The sequence below is a fragment of the Numida meleagris genome, chromosome 12 (assembly GCF_002078875.1).
Source record: "Numida meleagris isolate 19003 breed g44 Domestic line chromosome 12, NumMel1.0, whole genome shotgun sequence".
In the NCBI taxonomy this organism is placed as follows: domain Eukaryota; kingdom Metazoa; phylum Chordata; class Aves; order Galliformes; family Numididae; genus Numida; species Numida meleagris.
In genome coordinates this window covers 8,354,127-8,372,815 of record NC_034420.1, presented here as the reverse complement: position 1 = coordinate 8,372,815, position 18,689 = coordinate 8,354,127, and the positions used below count along the sequence as shown (strand labels likewise).

At 50.7% G+C, this 18,689-nt stretch overlaps 1 protein-coding gene across 3 annotated transcripts in view; it reads left to right on the top strand.

The window, feature by feature from the left end:
* Positions 1–18,552, top strand: part of NEURL1B (neuralized E3 ubiquitin protein ligase 1B) — a 115,456-nt gene extending 96,904 nt beyond the window's left edge. For 2 of the 3 annotated variants that reach the window (XM_021410311.1, XM_021410313.1), the window contains exons 2-5: positions 11,139–11,699; positions 14,031–14,738; positions 15,210–15,335; positions 15,610–18,552. In XM_021410311.1, coding sequence (XP_021265986.1) covers positions 11,139–11,699; positions 14,031–14,738; positions 15,210–15,335; positions 15,610–15,854 — 1,640 coding nt within the window. In that variant the 3' untranslated portion in view covers positions 15,855–18,552. The other variant, XM_021410314.1, reaches the window with a different exon arrangement.

Sequence of the window (18,689 nt, the reverse complement as noted above, 5' to 3'; positions counted from 1 at the left end):
CAGGCAGTTTTGTGCAGGTGGGAGAGAACCGTTTTTTTCTCCTCCATTTAACAGCAGAACCATCAGACTGACAGATGCTGTCTGGAGAGTTTGGTTCCACTGAGCAGAACTACAATGGGAGCTCGAGCAGTTATGAACCAAACTCAAAACGTCATTTGTTTCATCTCCATAATGAATTCATTGGTTAAAGCAGTCCCTTTCCCCCTCAGGTAAGAGCTGTGCCAGCTCACACCCCTTCCCACCAGCACTGGGGGCTATTTCCCATTGGTGTTATAGGGGTGCCAGGGCTGGGGACCCCCTGAAGCCCTCAGCAATCCCCCCCCTTGCTGTGTTTCAGCAGTGGGAGCACTGAGTGCAATGCATCGGCCCCACGAGGAGGCTGGGAGCACTGGGAAGAGCTCTCTCCCCGCAACGCAGGCCCCGCGTGGAACAGCTGGAATGTGTCACGTTGTACAAGTGCTCGCAATTTTCCCTTCTAAAATTTATTTTCACTACAAATTAGCCCCGTTTCAGAATTGATGTTCAAGGTATCACATTGCTTTTGAAATATCTTGTGCTCCTAGAAATATTAAAAGCGAGCTTTAGAAGCAAAACACAAATGGAGATTTGCTTCCTAGCTCCATGGAGACGTTCCCTGCCCTCCCAGCCCCCTCGAGCCCTCAGCTGGGCGTCCCGGGGGGGCAGAGGTGTGCTTCCATTTTAAACCACTTCTCATTTTAAACCACCCCAGCAGTCCGTGTTTCTTCCTTTCAGGTGAACTCAAGTGGCCTTGGGGTGGGTGGGTGCAGCGCACAGGGGCTTTGCCTGATGGGGAGCATCTTGTCGGAGTGACAGGAGGAGGAGACGCCCCATCCCGCTGTCACAGAAGGGCTGCTGCAGGGAATACATTCAGTGCTGAGTGCTGTGGGGCATGAGGTGTCACCACGAGGCAGACAGCTCCTCGGGATGAAGGTGACAATGCCCTGCTGTGGGTACGGGGGGGAAGCTGGACATCCCCTGCGGACCCCTGCCACCACCGTCACCTCTGACCAGTGCCGCTCCTGGTGGGGCTTTGCCAGGGCACCGCCACTGGGATGGTTTCAGGGTGCTGCTCTGGGAGCGATGGCACTGGGCCTGCAGGTCTGGGTTTGGGCACTGCCCCTGTTTGGGCCTGTTTTGGTGGATTCAGGCTTTCCATGCGTTTGGCATCCCTTTTTCCATATGTTTCCATGTCAGAAATCCCTGGGAGTGTCACGTGCAGTTTGAGGCACACTTGGTGCCGTGAATGTCAAAATAGTGGAGGGACAGCATGTGTCTGTGCCACAGCCTTGCTTGTACCAGCAAGGCCCCCAGCTGTCAGTGCAGCAGTGTCGAGTCTTTGTCTGATAATAACACTGTGCTCTACCAAAAAACAACACCCAGAGAGGGATAAATTCTTTCCCTCCACAGTTTTTCTCTTGTGATTTATAGGTGTGTTTTTCCAAGTAAACCCAAATGGGGCCAGTGACTGACTCTGAATTAAAGTTTGATTCTGTTAATTGAAACAAGAGCCATCTGGGTGGGAACTGGAGGTTTCTGACAGCTGTTTATATTGTTTCACTCGTGATTTCTAGAATTCCCAATCCCGCAGTTAGCAAGGAGTGTGCTGGTTGACCGTCCAGTGGGATTTTATCGGCGTAAGTGATCTGTGATGAACACGATAAATTTAAACCAGCTGTAAAAAGAGTGGCAGCTTGCACCTCTGCAGCAAACTGTTCCGAAGTCACCAAGCGTGCTCTGCTGAGCGATGGTCCGAGCTCCGCTGCCAGAGGTGGGAAAGCGCGATGCAAAGCCGTGCTGTGCTCTGCCTGCAGCTCCGGGCCTTGAGGCTGCAGGGCGTTCTGTAATTCACACATTAGCTCCCATCTCTCGGGAACGATTCCTCCCTCAGAAGGAGGGGGTGACAAAGGGCTTTGGCCTTTTTTTTTTTTTTTTTGGCTTAATAAAATAAAAAAGTTTTATCGTCAGCAAGGGGAGGGAACGTCTCACACCTCCAGGGATGTGGTACCACAAAGGGAGAGAAAAGGGGGAAAAATGTCGGTTGAGGTGTGCTGGGATCCAATCTCGCTGGCAGTAAGATTGACATGGGGGCTTAAAAATAAACCTCTCTATCTCAAATCCTTCTTGTGTTGAAATAATTGAAGGCGTTTGAGCTGAAGAAAGGGGCTGAGGTCACTGTGTGTCCAGTACTGGTATGACTGTATTTTCTTTTGTTTGGACAGTTTAATGTCTTGAAGTGGCTCGTGTTTCCTCTTATTAATTCCTGTAAATATCATGGAAAAGGATCTCACAGCTCAGCCAAGCATTGCACAACCGTCCATCTCACACTGCTTTGCAGCGCTGCACAGAGCTGCACATCTCAAAGAGCTTCAGCTGAGGAAAAAAGGATTGGTCTTTTTTCCTGCAATGCTTTCCTCTGCTTCTGCACCAGCAAAGGATGCTCCACTGTTTATTTTTCTCCTCTCTCTTTTATTTTTGTTTGTTTGTTTGTTTTAAAGACTTCTGGCTTTATTTCTGGAGGTGTGTATTTAGAAAAAGCTGTAGCTTCAGCTGAACATGAACCGAAACAGCCAGCAAAAGATATACCGTAGTTGTACATGAGTTGAGTGAAGTCCCATCTGCACGTTTGTGATGGGGAGGTCAAACATTCAGAAGACCTTTCCAATTAAATGCAACACTGCAGAATCGTGGCATAGCGTGCAAAGGCAGATGCTCTTTTTATTCAGCATTACATTGCTTGGAATATCTGAAAGGATTCTCCAGCAATAAGTCTCCCTATCCCTGACAAGGTGTCTATCCACAGTTGCGTTGCTGGAGCTTTTCCTGCGGAGCAGTTTCAGTTGCTTGGCCTGAGAGCCCCTTTCTTCCAGTCCTGCTGGGGCTGTGGTTAAACCCAATCTCTGTCTTTGGGATTTGAGCAGTTGGGAACGATGCCATAAAAAGAGCTATTTCAAAAAGAGGCAAGGAAAAGACTCGTTATAAAAAATAAATAAAAGAATCCCCAAGTTGAATGGTAAAGAAAATAATTAACAAATTATCCTGCTTTCCAGCTGTGATGAGATCATAAAAACCATGGAAAACTGCAGAGGCATCAAATGGCTTCAGAATAAAGGCGGTGAAGGAAGGAGAACCAAGAACAGTAGGGGCAAGCAGGGCCCTCCCATATTCATTTCCGTGCTGCAGAATTGAATTTATTTAGAGCAGCTACTAAAACATCTAGCAAGTGACAGGACAGGGAAGGAGGAGGAGCAAGAAAGAATGGAAGAAAGGTTGGATATTAGGAGAAATTTCTTCTCAGAAGGAGTGGTGATGCAGTGGCACAGGTTGCCCAGGGAGGTGGTGCAGTCACTGTCCCTGGAGGTGGTCAAGAACTGCGGGGATGTGGCACTGAGGGATGTAGGCCGGGCGTGCTCAGCCATGGCCAGCATCAGGGTTCAGCCAATATCAGTTGATGTAAAGCTCCCTGGAGGGATGTGGTGGCCTCAGTCACCAACCAGAAGGACCCATTCCCACCACCAACATTCCCCCTCCGCCTCGTGGATCCTGCAGGAGATTCTCCTGGCCCCTTGGAAGAGCGGCGCTTTCCCCCCTGGATTTAATTGTAACCAGTTATTCCCATTTCTTTGCCCTGTTTTGGATTCTTTACATATTGTTTCTGAAAAGCTTAGTGAAATCACAGCCTTTGTATATATAAAATATAGGATGATTGAAGACCTGGCCACTTCTTTATTTAGGTTCCTCAGCCATGCGTTCCTCCCAAAGCATTTTCCCCTCTCTCTGCCAGATCACTGTTTAAACTGTGTGTAAATATAAAGGGAGCTATGGACATGTTGGGCACAGGGCTGCTGGGAGCACAGCTTCCTAGAGGCCTTTTTTCCCCTTTGCCGGTGGTTTTGTGGCTCCCTTAGGACAGATGAAAGCCCTGTACGGGTGCCACTGTGTTGTCTGATGGTTATCCATCCCCGTTTGGACTGAAATAGCTCCATCGTTTTTAACTGAATTCTTTCCTGTCCTCTGTCTAGAGAAGTTGTAATTAGGGAGGGAAAAAAAAAAGGACTCTTAGAAGCACTGTGTACAGCGGAGATAAAGATGACAGTGGCTTCAATAACAAATTAGAGGCAAAGGAAAATAGCAGGTTTTCCCCTTTATCATGAAGCAATCTTGGAAAAAAAAAATGAAAGCTGAAATGAATGGCCTGGCTCTCCTTTCTGCTCCCGTAGCATCACTCCGAGTGCTGCTCTCACTCTTCACCTGCACTTTTTCTTCCTTTGTGCAGCCCTGTCTCTGAACAATCTCAGTGCTTACGGAGAAGTTTTCACGTGTTTTTGCTGGGGAGCAGGAGTCGGGCTGTGCTCTCAGCCCTGCTAGCAGCACTGCTCCGTGGAGCCGGGATCCGGCAGCACATCGGGTGCTGGCCGGCCTCCAACCGGGTGGCTTAGGGATGGGAAGGGGATAAGTGTGCATTGTACACAGCCCGAATTCGGTGCTGAAGGCAATATAAACACCGACATTTTGGGTGTTTGCAGGGAACAATGGAATCAAAGCTAGGCTAAGGCACCTCTACAGCTTTTCACGTGTTGTTTGCTTCCTGTTGTACAAGCTGCCCTCCTGGTGGGTCTGTAGGGGATGGGTGGGTTTCCTGCGTCCAAGACAACAAAATTCTTTCCCTCTTTTTGTTCCTGCCTGTGCTGGATGGGCCAATGGGAAGGATGTGCCGAGCTACAGCGCTCTTTCCATGAGCCCCGTATTGCAGCTCTGGGATGGAATAAAACTGCTGCTCTGAGAGTATTAGAAGGGAATGCATTTCATTCTCCGATTTCATTAAAAGCCATTAGCATTGGAATGACATGGCCACTATTTATAAACCCCCAGCGCAGATGACTTGGTACAGCTGGTCAGAAGAAAGGAGGTTTGATGGAAAGAGGGAGGCTGTTCGCATTAATGGTCATTATGCGCTCCGCCGGCGGCGAGGGGACGTGGAGCGTTTCAATGTCAGCGGTTCCGCCGGCCACGTGTGCCCGTAACTGTTTAACAAATCACTGTCGTGTTTGGGGAAAGAAAACACGACTTCAAAGCAATGGGTTTCAAACATAAGGCATGGCTCTGAAAAAGAATTCTGAGCAGTTTGTGCTGTATGGGGGAGGAAAAGAGTTGTCTTGGAAATTAGGAATTAATGAGTGGAGAGAAAGTGGGGGCAAGGAGACAAAACCCGTTTGTGTTCTAGTCTGTGTGAAATACTCACAGTAGGATCTCATGCAGGATGATGAAGCAGTGACACAAGAGGTGTCCCACAGACACAGCACGGGGCTCCTCTGGCCGGCATTGAGGGTCCTTGGATTAGGGTCCTTGGGTTGGGAGTCCTTGGGTTGCACTTAGGCTATGCTTGTGGTCTGTACGTGTGAGACAGACCCCAGTGACACAATGTGCCATAAAAATTAAGAATGTCTGTCTGAAAATCCATACTTGAGCTGTTCTGCACAGTCAAGACAAAGTCTAATGACTGCAGGAGTCATTGGAGAAGAAAGCCCTGTGGGACCGTTCTCAAGTCAGGCTGTGGAGAACGAGGATGCACAGGGAAAGCGGTGTGTGATGTAACAGCAGAACTGCTGCTGAAAGTGAGATCCTTGGGTGTTGGCCTAAGCTGGGTCTAACAAAAGTGATTCATCAGAAGATGGGAGTGGATTCCAGCCTTGCCCAAAGTAATAACCACTGGAAACAAAAATAGCTTAGTGTTGCAGATCTATGGAGATTAGATGTTAATACCCAATTTCTGTATGCATTCAGTAAAACCAAGCAGAATAAGGGGGTTTTCCACCCCTCCTCTGCCCCCATCTCATCCCTGGTCCCCAGCTGAGCCCACTGCTGCCCAGCTCCAGGTGCTGGGCAGTTCCATTGCTCCCTGCCTCATGGTGCACTTTATTGTCTGCTTCTGGGAAGCAGTGGCAATAATAAATCACAATGATCCATACTTTAATTGCTAACTGACAAGCAGAGCATTCCGACTCAGAAAACATTGTTTCCACACACAGCTGTCCTCAGGAACCATTGGTGGAGTTGCTTAGACAGTTGTCAACTACTTATTTCTCATTGATTTCGATTACCCCCCAAAACCACACTATGGACTCGCAGTTCAGGACCGGCGGATGAAGTGAGCCTAGTTTTGCATCTCATGCTTTACAGCTTTCAGATCGTGGACATCTTTTGGAGCTCTCTGGCTCTCGAGCGTGGCTGTGGCACAAGCCCTGGGCTGGGGTGCAGCAAGCAGTGCTGTCCTCAAGGCTCCCATCCATCACACTGCTGCTTTCAGCATGTGCACTGGAGCGCTTAAGCAGGGATTATGGCACGAACTCTGCCTTTTCTCCAGCTCTCTCCTGCTTGCTCTTGCTCTGTCTCTCCTTAACCGAGTCTAGGAATTTGTTACTAGAGTTGCAGACTCATTGACCCAGATTCACTAATAATACGGGGGAGAGGAGATTTTTTTCTCTGCTTAATCGTTGGCTTCTGTATATTCTTAGTGCTATTTATATGCAGGAGAACTAAAAACCTGTAATAAAGATGGGGCCAACTTTGCAGCAGAACTCATGCATGTATGCAGTGAGAGTGAGAGGCACAGCAGGAGAGAATGCAGTGGGTGCAGGGGGACTTGTTGATACCCACAGACCCCTCAGGAGATTTTGGGGCGGCAAACCCTGTTCTGAAAATGCCACACATCAAAGTCACACCTACACTGAGTTTAGTGATGAGAGTCATAGAATCGCAGCATGGTTGGGTTGGAAGGGACCTTAGAGGTCACCCAGTTCCACCCCCTACCATGGGCTGGCTGCCCCCCACCAGCTCAGGCTGCTCAGGGTTCCATCCCACCTGGCCTTGGGCACCTCCAGGGATGGGGCACCCACAGCTCTGGGCAGCAGTGTCAGGGTCTCACTGCCTTAAGGAATAGCCTTAAAGTAAATGCTGGTGGCTCTGCAGGGCTCTGACACACTCCCTACTCGTGCTTGCTGCCTGCAGAAAAGGATCAGAACAACTGGTGGGAGGCTGAGACCTCTGTCAGCACAGGGCTCTGGGCTGCTCATGCAAACCGCAGGAATTTAAGTGGGGATATTTATTAATTGTACGGTTGCATTTTCCAATTGGTGCACGCTGGAATCAGTCAGGGGTTTGGAAGCAGGGCTGGTTTTGTGCAGCAGCCGTACAGCGCCTGTGGGAGCCTGACTACACATTCACGCAGTTGAGCATGGAACACGGGAAACCTGGCACTTCCCAGAGAGCTCCGACACATTTTCTGTATTCAAAAAAGCAAAAAAAAGAAAAAGAAAAAAAAGTCAGTGCACTACATTTCTGTGTGACCAGATTTTATCTCTTGTTCTCAGCAGATAAGATCCCACTGTAGCGCAGATAAGATCCCACCGTAGCAGCACGCTGCTGGGGCTCTGCAGCAGCAGGCAGCAGGACCCGGGTAGTGCATGGATGCTGTTAGGTCCACAAGGGTGGCTCCACAGATGTACAATAGGGGCATTAAGCTTGTCTGCATTGTCCCCACCTGTTGGCATTTTCCTGTTTCAAAGAAAAAGCCACCTGCTCCGCTCTCCAGAAGCCTTGTTTAATGTTCAACGGGGTCGTTGCAGCAGCAACCTATGTACTGTAATAGGAAAAAGTCCTAATGTTGCTGATAAAGCAGCGACCATAAAGATAAGGCATGGTGCACTGGGTGAATTCCCTTTTGCTCATGCAACGAGTGTTGCTGGATAGGTTTCATGCTGCCTACCACCCTTCAGCCTTTTCTCTCCCCTTGTATGAACAACATGGGGTGGTCATGCATGCTAGTGAGCTGTGCTGTGTAGTAGCGGCCCCAGTGCTTTCTGTCCCCTTTACATCCTTGCTTTCTCCAGCATGCATTCCTGTTGGGCACCCGCTGACCCATCACTTGCTTCCCCTGTGATCCCAAGCTTCATTTGTCATGGCTTTACTCAGAGGGGGTCCCAGCAAACACATCCTGATGCAGCGATTGTACAGTTAATGCAAACCTGGGGCATGCTGGGAATGCAGAGCATTGTCCTCCTCTCCTTGCTTTGGGGCTGACAGTGCTGTTCCCCCCACCTAGCTACCCCATGCCTGTGGAGTCGGGATGGGGCTGCCCTCTGCCTCATACTGCAGTACAGCAGCCTTTCATAGAATCATACAATCATGGAATGGGTTAGAAGGAACCTTAAAGCCCATCCAATTCCAACCCCAGCCGTGGGCTGGCTGCCCCCTAGCAGATCAGGCTGCCCAGGGCCCCATCCCACCTGGACTGGGGCACTTCCAGCAATGGGGCACTCAGAGCTCTGGGCAGCCTTTGGGGAGCTCTGCTCTGGCTTTTGCCTGCTGCTGTCAATGGGATTACAGGGTCACGGCAGACTTGATGCAGTGAATAAATGGGTAAAAAATGTTTATTTTTCAAACTGGAACGATGATAATTATGTGGAATTTGTCCAGGGTCGGCCTGCTGTATCTTTCTGAAATGTGAAGTGAGTGTCTGTTAAAAACCATCTCCAAAGGTGAGCACAACCTAAGAAATAAGAGTGCTGGGCTTTTGGAAAGAAGGTGAAGAGGCTTCCAATGTGTGATAACCACATACAGTTGGGAGTGTGGGTCCCCATTACCCCACGGTGTCAGCAGGGAGCCCCACCAAACTCTTCTTAGTTATTCAGCTTGGCTTTCCCTTCCACCTCCTGAATCCCCCTCTGTGTGTTGGAGACCAGTGCTGCGAGCACCGTGCGTGCAGCTGGTGAGAGCAGAAAGGGAAAGCAGGAAACTGCAGAGCGAGGAGCAGCAACCAGCGGGTGAGACCTCAGGGCATCACCCAGCCAAATTGCTGGCGTGTGCGAGGCTCTGTGGCTGCAGTATCGGAGAACATCAGTGTCCGTAGTGCCTTTACCGTCCCCTGAGCTGGAGGAGTACTCGGACTCCCTTTTAGGCTGTTATCCCACTGATGTGCTTTTGGGTGGGCATGCACGGGTCGGAGAGGGGAAACTGGTGGAGTAGCAGCAGGACTGAAACATGATGCGAGCTAGGAAATGAGGGCAGTCCCGATGCACAAACATCCTGTTGGGCTGGCCGGCCCCTCCAGGACACGATGAGCAAAACACATGGCAGCACGCTGAGGTGGGCAGGCCGTGCCTCGCTGCCCCGGGCTGTGTCAGGCTGTATTGCTGGTGGCAGCCAACAGGTGTTCACACGGGACTGGGGGGGGAGGAATGGCGTTATAAATAAATGATCCCTTCATTTCCTTCTGGAGACTTTCCTATTGTTTAGTCACAATGTGCTTTCCTGTTTTGACAACAAACAAACAACAAAAAAAATCCCCCAAGCCCGTCCTGAAGTTCCCTGCTGGCAGGGTGAGAGCAGACGGGGGGGATTTCTCCTGGGAGCTCCCACACTGCCCTGTGCTTGGGGAAAGTCCTGTGTGGGGATGGTCACAGCTGGGGGCTCCCCTCCCCTTCTGCCCCAGGACTCCTTGTCCTTGGCATTGCAGTGGCAAATCCCGTACTGGCAGAAGGGCAGGGATGTATCTATTTACATGAGCGTGCACATGGGATTAACCATTACCTTGTGCTAAGCAGTCGTTGTCACATGCAATTCGAATGAGGAGAACACAAAAGAGCTTTTATTTAGCCACTGCATTTGCCTGTCATAATTCAGGAGTGCCCCGTCGTGCTTAGTGGCAACAGGAGCCTCTTGCCTCTAGAGCTGGTTTTGCTTGCTAACAGGGTGCCCCAGCCCAGCTCCCCTGTCAGCTTTCCCAGCTGAGCTCCCCATGTCTTTGGATGTTTCTTCCCACGAGAGGAAGGCGTCAGAAAATCCTTCCCTTGTCCCGGAGCAAAGCCAGGGGCTGCACACAGGGAGGAAGCAACTTGAAGGAAGGGCCAGGCAGGCGCTTTCTGAAGCTTCAAACGTGGCAAAAAGTCTCTCAAGAAATGCGCGCGTGTGATGTGGTGTTATATTCAATAGCGTGACTTGGGGCTCCCAGGACGCCATTTGTTTTTGCTTTAAAAATCTACAAAGAAGATGAGGGTGAGAGAGGGGACACCAAAGTGGTGTTGGCACCGTGGTGGTGGTCACAGGTGTCCCAGAGCAGGGACTTGCCTTCAGGGTGTGCAAAAGGAGGGTCTCAGCCTCCGGGAACTTAACAGCTAGGGCTCCATACTGAAAGTGTTCCTTTTTTCATTTCTGCTTCATGCTTGTCTGAACTCCACTTTAGGCCCCAGATCTGCTTTTCTTGAAATTGGTCTGGAAATTGCTATTGACTTCAAACGCTGCAAGATCTCACCCATAAATTCTCCTTCTTCCATCTGTAAAAGGAGGATGGCAGGATCTCTGTGCCATCTGTGGTGCTGTGAAGCTGCAAACAGTCATGGTTTATGAAGTGCTTTGAGCTCAAATGGGAGGTTCTGTGTAAAGGCGAGCCTCTGCGGGATGAAATGTTCCTTCCTGTGCCAGTTGGATCTGATATCTGAACCAAGGGCTGGGCTGAAAGTTTTGGAAGAACACTCTGGTGATGCAGAGGTAGTCCTACAGCTGCTGAATGTCTTGGTTTGTTTGTGTTGCTCAAAAGCTCCTGTTCATCATTACAAAATTAAGGGGCAGAGAAGCCAGTGGCTGCACGTCCCGCAAAAATCCTCCCTATGCCTTTCATGTTGAGCATCTCTGATCTTAACAAGCCTGCTTCTCAGAGATTGTGTGAATCTGGCCCCAGCCAGCTGGAGCGATGATTTAACAACACGTGCATTTTACATAGGAAATGGAGAGCTGCAGTTGGAAGTATCAGGCCTTTCCGAATGCAGTCGGATGCGCTTGACAAGAACAAAAGGAAGTTTTTTGTCCAGCTTTGCAGGGTGTAGAGGGAAGCCACTAACCTTTCCACCCAAGGGCCACATTTACTTTATATTTGCATGAAGCGGAGGCCCAAACTTCTGTAACAAAGAGCAGGCTGTGGGTGAGCACAGCATTTTAAGACTAAGTATTGTGCTTCCCAATCCATAGTTCAGGCTGGGGAAGGCTGGTGGTGGAGTTTCAAGGCCAGGCCTACACATGGCCATGCTCAGGCCCTTCTGACAGCCTGCTGTTTTCTCCCTTTGCAGACACAGGCCACCAGACCCGCTCAGTCTCCAGCCGTCCCTACTACAGCTTGCCCAACAGCAGCCATGAGCGACGCTCAGTCCTGGCCGTCACGGAGCCGCTGCGCTTCCACTCGCACGCCAAGGGCAAGAACGTGCGGCTGGACGCCCAATCCCGACGGGCCATGCGCAGGAACAGCTTCTGTAACGGGGTCACCTTCACCAACCGGCCCATCCACCTCTACGAGAAGGTGCGGCTGAAGCTGTTGGCCGTGCACCACGGCTGGAGCGGGGCCCTGCGCTTCGGCTTCACCATTCACGACCCGTCGCAGATGAGCTCTGACGACATACCAAAGTACGCCTGCCCAGACCTAGTGACCCGGCCCGGCTACTGGGCCAAAGCCCTGCCAGAGAGGTTTGCTGTCAGGGGCAACGTCCTGGCCTTCTGGGTTGACCGTCATGGGAGAGTCTTCTACAGTATTAATGACGAGGAGCCAATATTGTTTCACTGTGGTATTAAAGTCTCTGGTCCTCTCTGGGCGCTCATAGATGTCTATGGAATTACCCACGAAGTGCAAATACTAGGTAAGTGTGTATTTGGGCCCATGGCTTGCTCTTCTGGTTGCTCTTTCCACAGCAGCATCTTCATGGAGAACAAATGCATGGTTTGTCTGGTTGATTACTTCTGTGGGACACTTAAGAACAACTAACTTCGTTTGGTTTTGTTCACCAAATTAACCATTTTTCTTTTGGCATGGAACGCAGAAAGCAAGACATTTCAGAGAAGTCAGTCATAGAGAGTCCTAAGAGTCATAGAATCACAGAATGGGTTGGGTTGGAAGGGAGCTCTAAGGTCACCCAGTTCCAACCCCTGCTGTGGGCTGGTTGCCTCCCACCAGAGCAGGTTGCCCAGAGCCCCATCCATCCTGGCCTTGGGCATCTCCAGGGATGGGGCACCCACAGCTCTGGGCAGCAGCGCCAGTGCCTCACTGCCTTCTGAGATCTAATCTAAATCTCCATTGTACATCATAGCAGCCGTGTGATGGACTAGATGGAAATCTTTAAATATAACTTTCCCCAGCTTGCACTGAGCTAGATGTGCTACTATGGCGGGGAAAAACACGGTGCTGCTTTACAGCCAGGTCCCAGCTGCAGGCTGCGAAATGGTTAGTCTAGGGGCAGGCAGGTCTGACACAGATTCTTCAGAATGGTACCAATTATTTTACAGCTGAGAAAGCTACGCATAAACAACACTTTGCCCTGCCTGCTCTGTCTCAAATGTGTAATTAAACCTTTCCAGCAGCTTATCTTGCAATTGCAACCATGACACTCTCCAGCCTCTGGTGCTCATCACAGAGGTGAGGAGGTGTTTGCTGTACAGCTGCTTCACCAGAGCAGCCCTTCTTCCTCAGTATGTTATAGTTAGGTAGATAAAATGCTGCTTATTTCTGCCCTCACTCCACCTTACCTGTGGAGGCCAAGTACACAGTGAAAGCCTGTGCCAGGGGCACCTGTGTTCTGCTTTGGTTTGGATCAGGGCACCAAGGCCCATAAGCTGCCCCAGGCACCAGGGTGATGCTGAGCTATTGAGCACCAGCAGATGCATCCTCCTTCCTACAGATGTTGTGGTGCCTCAGCAGACCTGTTCATCTCTCTGACTCCTCCTCCCCAAATTCTGCAAGTTGAGAAAGCTGTGAAATACAGCCCACATACAGATGCACAAAAATTCACCCCTTAGCATCATGAAGCTTGGATGTGATTTGCAGCTCTGAAGAAGCATTCCTTGTCAGATGCCCCTTCAGGTAGTGCTGGAGAAGGAAGGTAACTCCTGAACCTCCTCAAATCCAGAAATCCGTCCTGGGCCTGGCATGGCCAAGGTGAAGAAATGAGTTAAGAGTCATCATCCTGATCAGCTCTTTGCTGTAAAAGGGGAAAATAACTGTTATCATAAAAAATCTTTCTGACACCAGCAGCAAGGAACTATTGTGACAAAATCTTGTAGCGGAAATGCTAAGTCACAGCCTGAACCAGTGATTGAGCACCTGGTGGGAAGGCAGGGCCAACCCAGGGGAGCTCAGGTGCATGCAGTGCTCCTGCGTGACCAGAAGGGGTGGAGCCAGGATTCAACCCTTCCCAGGCCTCATTTAAGGGTGGGCAGTGGAGGTGTGGTTATCTCTTACTGGAGATCTCTGTCTACCTTAGGCTTTCCAAAGGTAAGCAGCTCTTTTCCTTCATTTCCACGTCCATGGCTGCTGCATTTGGGCTCATCTTCATTTACTGCAGCCAAGGACTTTGCCACCCCACTATTATGGTGGTACTTTCTATCACATTATAGTGTTACAACTCTCAATTCAAAGTCTCTGCAGTGCTGTGAACTCCCCTGAGTTATGAAGCTTGAAATCTTTTTGTAGAATGACCTCTCTTAGGCTCACCTGTGTCTAGACATATCATAGTCATAAGGCAACAACAACAAGTGCAAAATGAATAGTCACTCCTCTGCTCCTTCACCCATTGCTGTGTTGCAGGCTTGGCTTGCACAAGGTTTGGACATCGGGATATTGAGGTTTTTCCTCCTTTAAAGAGCAGCCCCAAAGCTATTAGACCTAAGAAAGACCAAGGTTAAGAAAGCTGTAGGACCATGCTAGTTAGCAACTCCTCCTGGCTCGCCAGTGCAAGGAGCTCCCAGATTAGATGAGTATTTCACAACACCTCAGCTGGTGCCAAGATGCAGCCTCTCTGCCTGCTCCACATGAGCGCTATCTGTTCTTTAGTGGTTGACCTCTATCTAATTTTTCCATTGTTTTTGTGTACGGAGGAACAGAATTCAGGTCATCCATAGGCTGAAATAATAACACAAGTAGTGGTAAAAGTAGCCAATTGTTTCTAACGCCCCTTATTGTTGGGTTAATCTCACAGATAGCATGTTTGCAGAGACCATGACCACTGCTTGTCTCAGCACCGCCCGTCTCAGCACTTGCCTTCCCCAGAGCAGCCACGACTCAGCCAACTTCAATAACAATGAACTGGAGAATAACCAAGTGGTGGCCAAAATCGCAAACCTAAACCTGAGTCGGGTGCCGGGACTCGCGACAGACAACCACATCATCCCCTGCTGCCCGAACCGGCGGCCGCGTGTCCAGGGGGTCCCGGCCTTCCTGGACACAGACCTGCGATTCCACCCCACCCGTGGACCTGACGTCACCTTTTCTCAGGACCGGATGGTTGCCTGCACCAACTGGCAAGAGAGCAACAGGACTTTAGTGTTTTCTGACCGCCCTTTGCACATCGGCGAGAGCCTCTTTGTGGAAGTGGGACACCTTGGGTTGCCGTACTATGGGGCCCTCTCGTTTGGCGTCACTTCTTGTGATCCGAGTACTTTAAGGACAAACGAGCTCCCGGCAGATCCGGACTTTCTCCTGGACCGCAAAGAGTACTGGGTGGTGTACCGGGCCTTCCCGGTCCTCAGCAGCGGTGACATCCTCAGTTTCATGGTCTTGCCAAACGGCGAGGTGCACCATGGGGTGAACGGAGCAAGCCGCGGCATGCTGATGTGCGTGGATACCTCGCAGTCTCTCTGGGTGTTTTTTACCCTCCATGGTGTAATCAACCAGCTCAAAATACTGGGTAAGTTATTGAAGGAAAGAATAGCAGGGAGCACCTGACTGGTGAAAGGGAGCTATAGGCTGTCATCACCTGCCTGTGCGAGGTGATCACTGATGAGCACACGCAGCTCCTGACCCAACCTTGTGTTGGCAAGCAGGAGGGAACAATTTGTGGCAGCTGTCACAGACTTGTGCAGCCTTTGTGAGCCCTCCAGAAAGGGCTGAGATCTGAGAGGTAAAATGAGCAGCATGTAAGGAAGCCAGAAGAGCTGTGTGCGTGGCTGGCTGGTTTTCAGAGGAGCTGCATGTAGAGAAGATTCTTTATAGGCCCATGGTTCTAGCCAGCAGGTGTTAGACTCCTGCCTTTGTTAAGAGCAATGGGTTTTGTGAGGGCAGCTCTGATGCTTCGGGGTGGCACCAGCTCAGCAGAGGGCTCCATGTGTCCACGTGTCCCTCTGTCCTGAGGGGGCTGAGTCCTCTCCTGTGCTTGCAGGCACTGTGCAGTCCAGCCCAGTGACCGTCTCGCCCTCAGGGTCCCCCGGTGGCTCGCAGTACGACAGCGACTCTGACATGGCCTTCAGCGTCAACAGGTCATCGTCTGCCTCCGAGTCTTCACTTGGTAAGGAGGGCTCAGCACGGGGTTGCCAAGTGGGTGGCACACTGGGTCGCGGATGCCAGCTGGTGGAGGATGCTGGGCCATGTATGGGGAAGGCTTTGGAAGGAAGGGCCTTAAACATAGATATGGGGATGATCATAGAATCATTAAGGTTGGAAAAGACCACTAAGATCATCTAGTCCGTTAACCCATCTCCCGTGCCCACATGTTGTGTATTATCAGGCAGGTTTGCACCACCCTGGTGTCTGAATGACCTTGTTCTTCCTCCTCCTTCCAGTGACTGCTCCCAGCTCCCCCCTGAGCCCCCCCATCTCTCCTGTCTTCCCCCCTCCGGAGCCATCCAGCAGCAAGAACGGGGAATGCACCGTCTGCTTTGACAGCGAGGTGGACACGGTGATCTATACCTGTGGACACATGTGCCTCTGCAACACCTGCGGTCTTAAGCTGAAGAAGCAGCTCAACGCCTGCTGCCCCATCTGCCGACGGGTCATCAAAGATGTTATTAAGATCTACCGCCCGTAGCGCCCGGCTCGGGCTTGGGAAGGGAGACCGCCGCTAGCAGTACCCATGCCTTTCCGTCCCTGCTTATGGGTTATCGTGCTGGTCAGTTGTTATCAAGTGGCTCGTTATCTGTGTTTCCTTATTTGACTGGTAGGGCACAATTCAGGGATCAAATTGAGCTAAGGATCACATGGGGCCGTGCTGTCGGGCAGCGTGCCCACAGAGTGAATTGTGGTAGGGACCTGACCCAGCTGCAGATGGGAAATTCCCTGTGCCAAGCTCTTTTATCCTCTGGAGGATGAGGCTGACGTGGTGTGGGTCAGGAGGGAACGCTGCCATTTGTTGGGTGCCACTGGATTGCCCAGCCCCAAAGCTCAGACAGCTTGGTGCTGTGGTAGAGCAAAATTAGAATGTGGCCCAGTGGGAGGGTTTAGAGTGGACAAAATTGATTTGAAAATTTAATACCCATCCATTTAAGGGGAACTAGCTAAGGCCAAAATAGTAGCACAACCAGACTGTCATTTGTTTGGGTTTTGAGCAGGCTTCTGGGGCATGCGGAGGAGCTGCTTTGGGCTTGGCTGCAGCAGCTCTTGTTTTTTGTGGCAGAACAGAGCCCAGGTTTTGCTCTGCTCCTCCCAGCACGGGGCAGTTGCGGTCTCACAAAGTCCTGCCAGGCCCATGTCTCTTACCTTGGCCCAGTCCCTGCGGGCTCACCTTCTTTCTGGGGACTGAGCCATATTTCTGCTGCCTCTCTGGATTTCCCAGCACAGCTCCCGCTGCCCGCACACTGGCTCCTATGGGAGGCTTTAGCCACAGACAAGAACTCATTGGGATGAATGGGAACAAACTTGGCTTTGCATGGGAAGCAGAAAGAAAAAGGCTCTGAGGCTTTTATTAGACTTAAAAGGTAAATGGTTTTCAGTTGTGATGTTAGATAGCCATGAGCAGCAGTGACCCAAAGGAGGTGGGATGTGCATGGGCAGGCAGTGGGGCTGTGCAGGGCTCAGTGTCCTCCCTGATGCTCCCACAGGAGCTCCCCCATGCTCTGCCCCCCTGCAGGCTTCCTCCCTGCTCCTTCCTCCTGCGCACACCCCAAGCCTGGCTGCATTTCCAGGATTCAAACTGGAGGGTGAGAGAGGGGCTGATGTCATTCTAGCTCGGTGATCGTGTGCCACCAAGTGAGTAAGAAAGGTGCAGTTACCACCTTTCAGTCCAAAAACGGAGAACAGCAACCCATGTGCTGCAGGGCTGCTGAGTGCAGAGGGATGCTCCTGTCCCTCCACGCTGTGGGTGTGCTGCTGCCTCTCTGCTACCACTGCTGCTGGTGGCCGGGTTATGCTGCCCCAGTGGGGGCTGTGGGGTTGCTCTCCTCCTCAATGACCTGTCCCACGTACACCCAGCATGCAGGGCAGACATGCCAGCTCACAGGGCATGGAGAAAACTTCATATATAATTTTTTTAAACTTGAAGACCTAATGAGCATTTCCATTAAGTGTATAAATGAGAGGCTGCTTTAGAATGAGATCTCTCAGCCACTCCCCTGCTGCATGGACACGAGAGCCTGCTGGTATTGCAGAGCCCTTTTGGGTAACTTGGCTCATCCCTGCTGTACAGCATCATCTTTGCATAATCCAGGGGCCAGGGCAGGTTTCCAGCAGCAGAAGCACTGCAGCGACCTCAAGGCTGCCTGGCTTTGGTTCCCCTAGTCTTGTCCAGCCTTCATAGCTTGAGGCCTGGCTGTGGTCCGTGGGCACAGCACAGGGAACTGTGGTGACATGGTATGGGGCTGTGGCATGTCACTCACCCTGATGGGCTGCCCTGTGCCTTGCTGTGCATGGGCTGCAGTGGAAACCCTTTCCATGAGAAGGAGCTCAAGGAAAGCTGAATTCACAGCAAGCGATGCTGGCTGGGATCACAATGGACTAGCAGATGCCAGCAGCTGTCCCCATGCTCCCTGTTCTGGGGCTGCCTGCTCTGTTTGGAGCTGGCACACAGCTGCAATAACGCACGTAGCCCATTTGCTTGGCTGACACCTCAGGTCTTTAACAAGCAGGGCTCACTGCACACCTGGTTCATTTGCTGGTGCAGCTCTTATATTTTAAGCCAGCAAGGAGAAACAGCAAAACCATGGCCAGGCTGCACAGGGATGGTCTTTGCTGCAGCAAGCAGGAGGGGAGCAAGCAGAGAGCTCCTGTGGGGAATTATTGGAGCCAGCATCCAGCAGAGTGGGGAACAGGCAGCAGTGGGTGCATCACCGGTCAGAGAGCAACAGGGATTTTCTGAAAGAGGTGGCGGAGGCCTCTCAAAATGATTTCCAGGAAAAGGCAGCCTCTTACAGATTTAATTGTTAGTACTCGTATTGCTATTTTTTTTAAGCAGTCTGATGATACATGATTTGTACAGAAGATCTGTTTGTGCCTTATAAGGGTGTCTGTGCACTTTTTATCCTTTTTAAATCAACTTTTAAAATAAAAGAAAAACAGGGAGAAAATCACACAGATCAATGGTAGTTTTATAGAGTTTTGTGTTCACTGCGAATCCCGCTTTGTATATATTTATATATATGTATATGAAGATATACATATATATATAAATATAGTAGTGGAAAAGTGTTTATTTCCATAGATTTTTCCCCCTGCTCCTATTTGTTGGGTTCTTTCTTTTTAAAAAAAAAAAAGGAATAGAGAAATAAAAGGGTTCCCCTCACTCTGCTCTTTCGTTCCCCCTTTGGAGGCAGTTACTCTTGTTACCATTATGATTCAGTCCTGTAATCTGCACACGATGCTGAAGCTGACTCAGACGTTGGACCTCTGCATTGGGCTTCTCAAGTGACTCATTGGGACTGGGGTGGGGGGG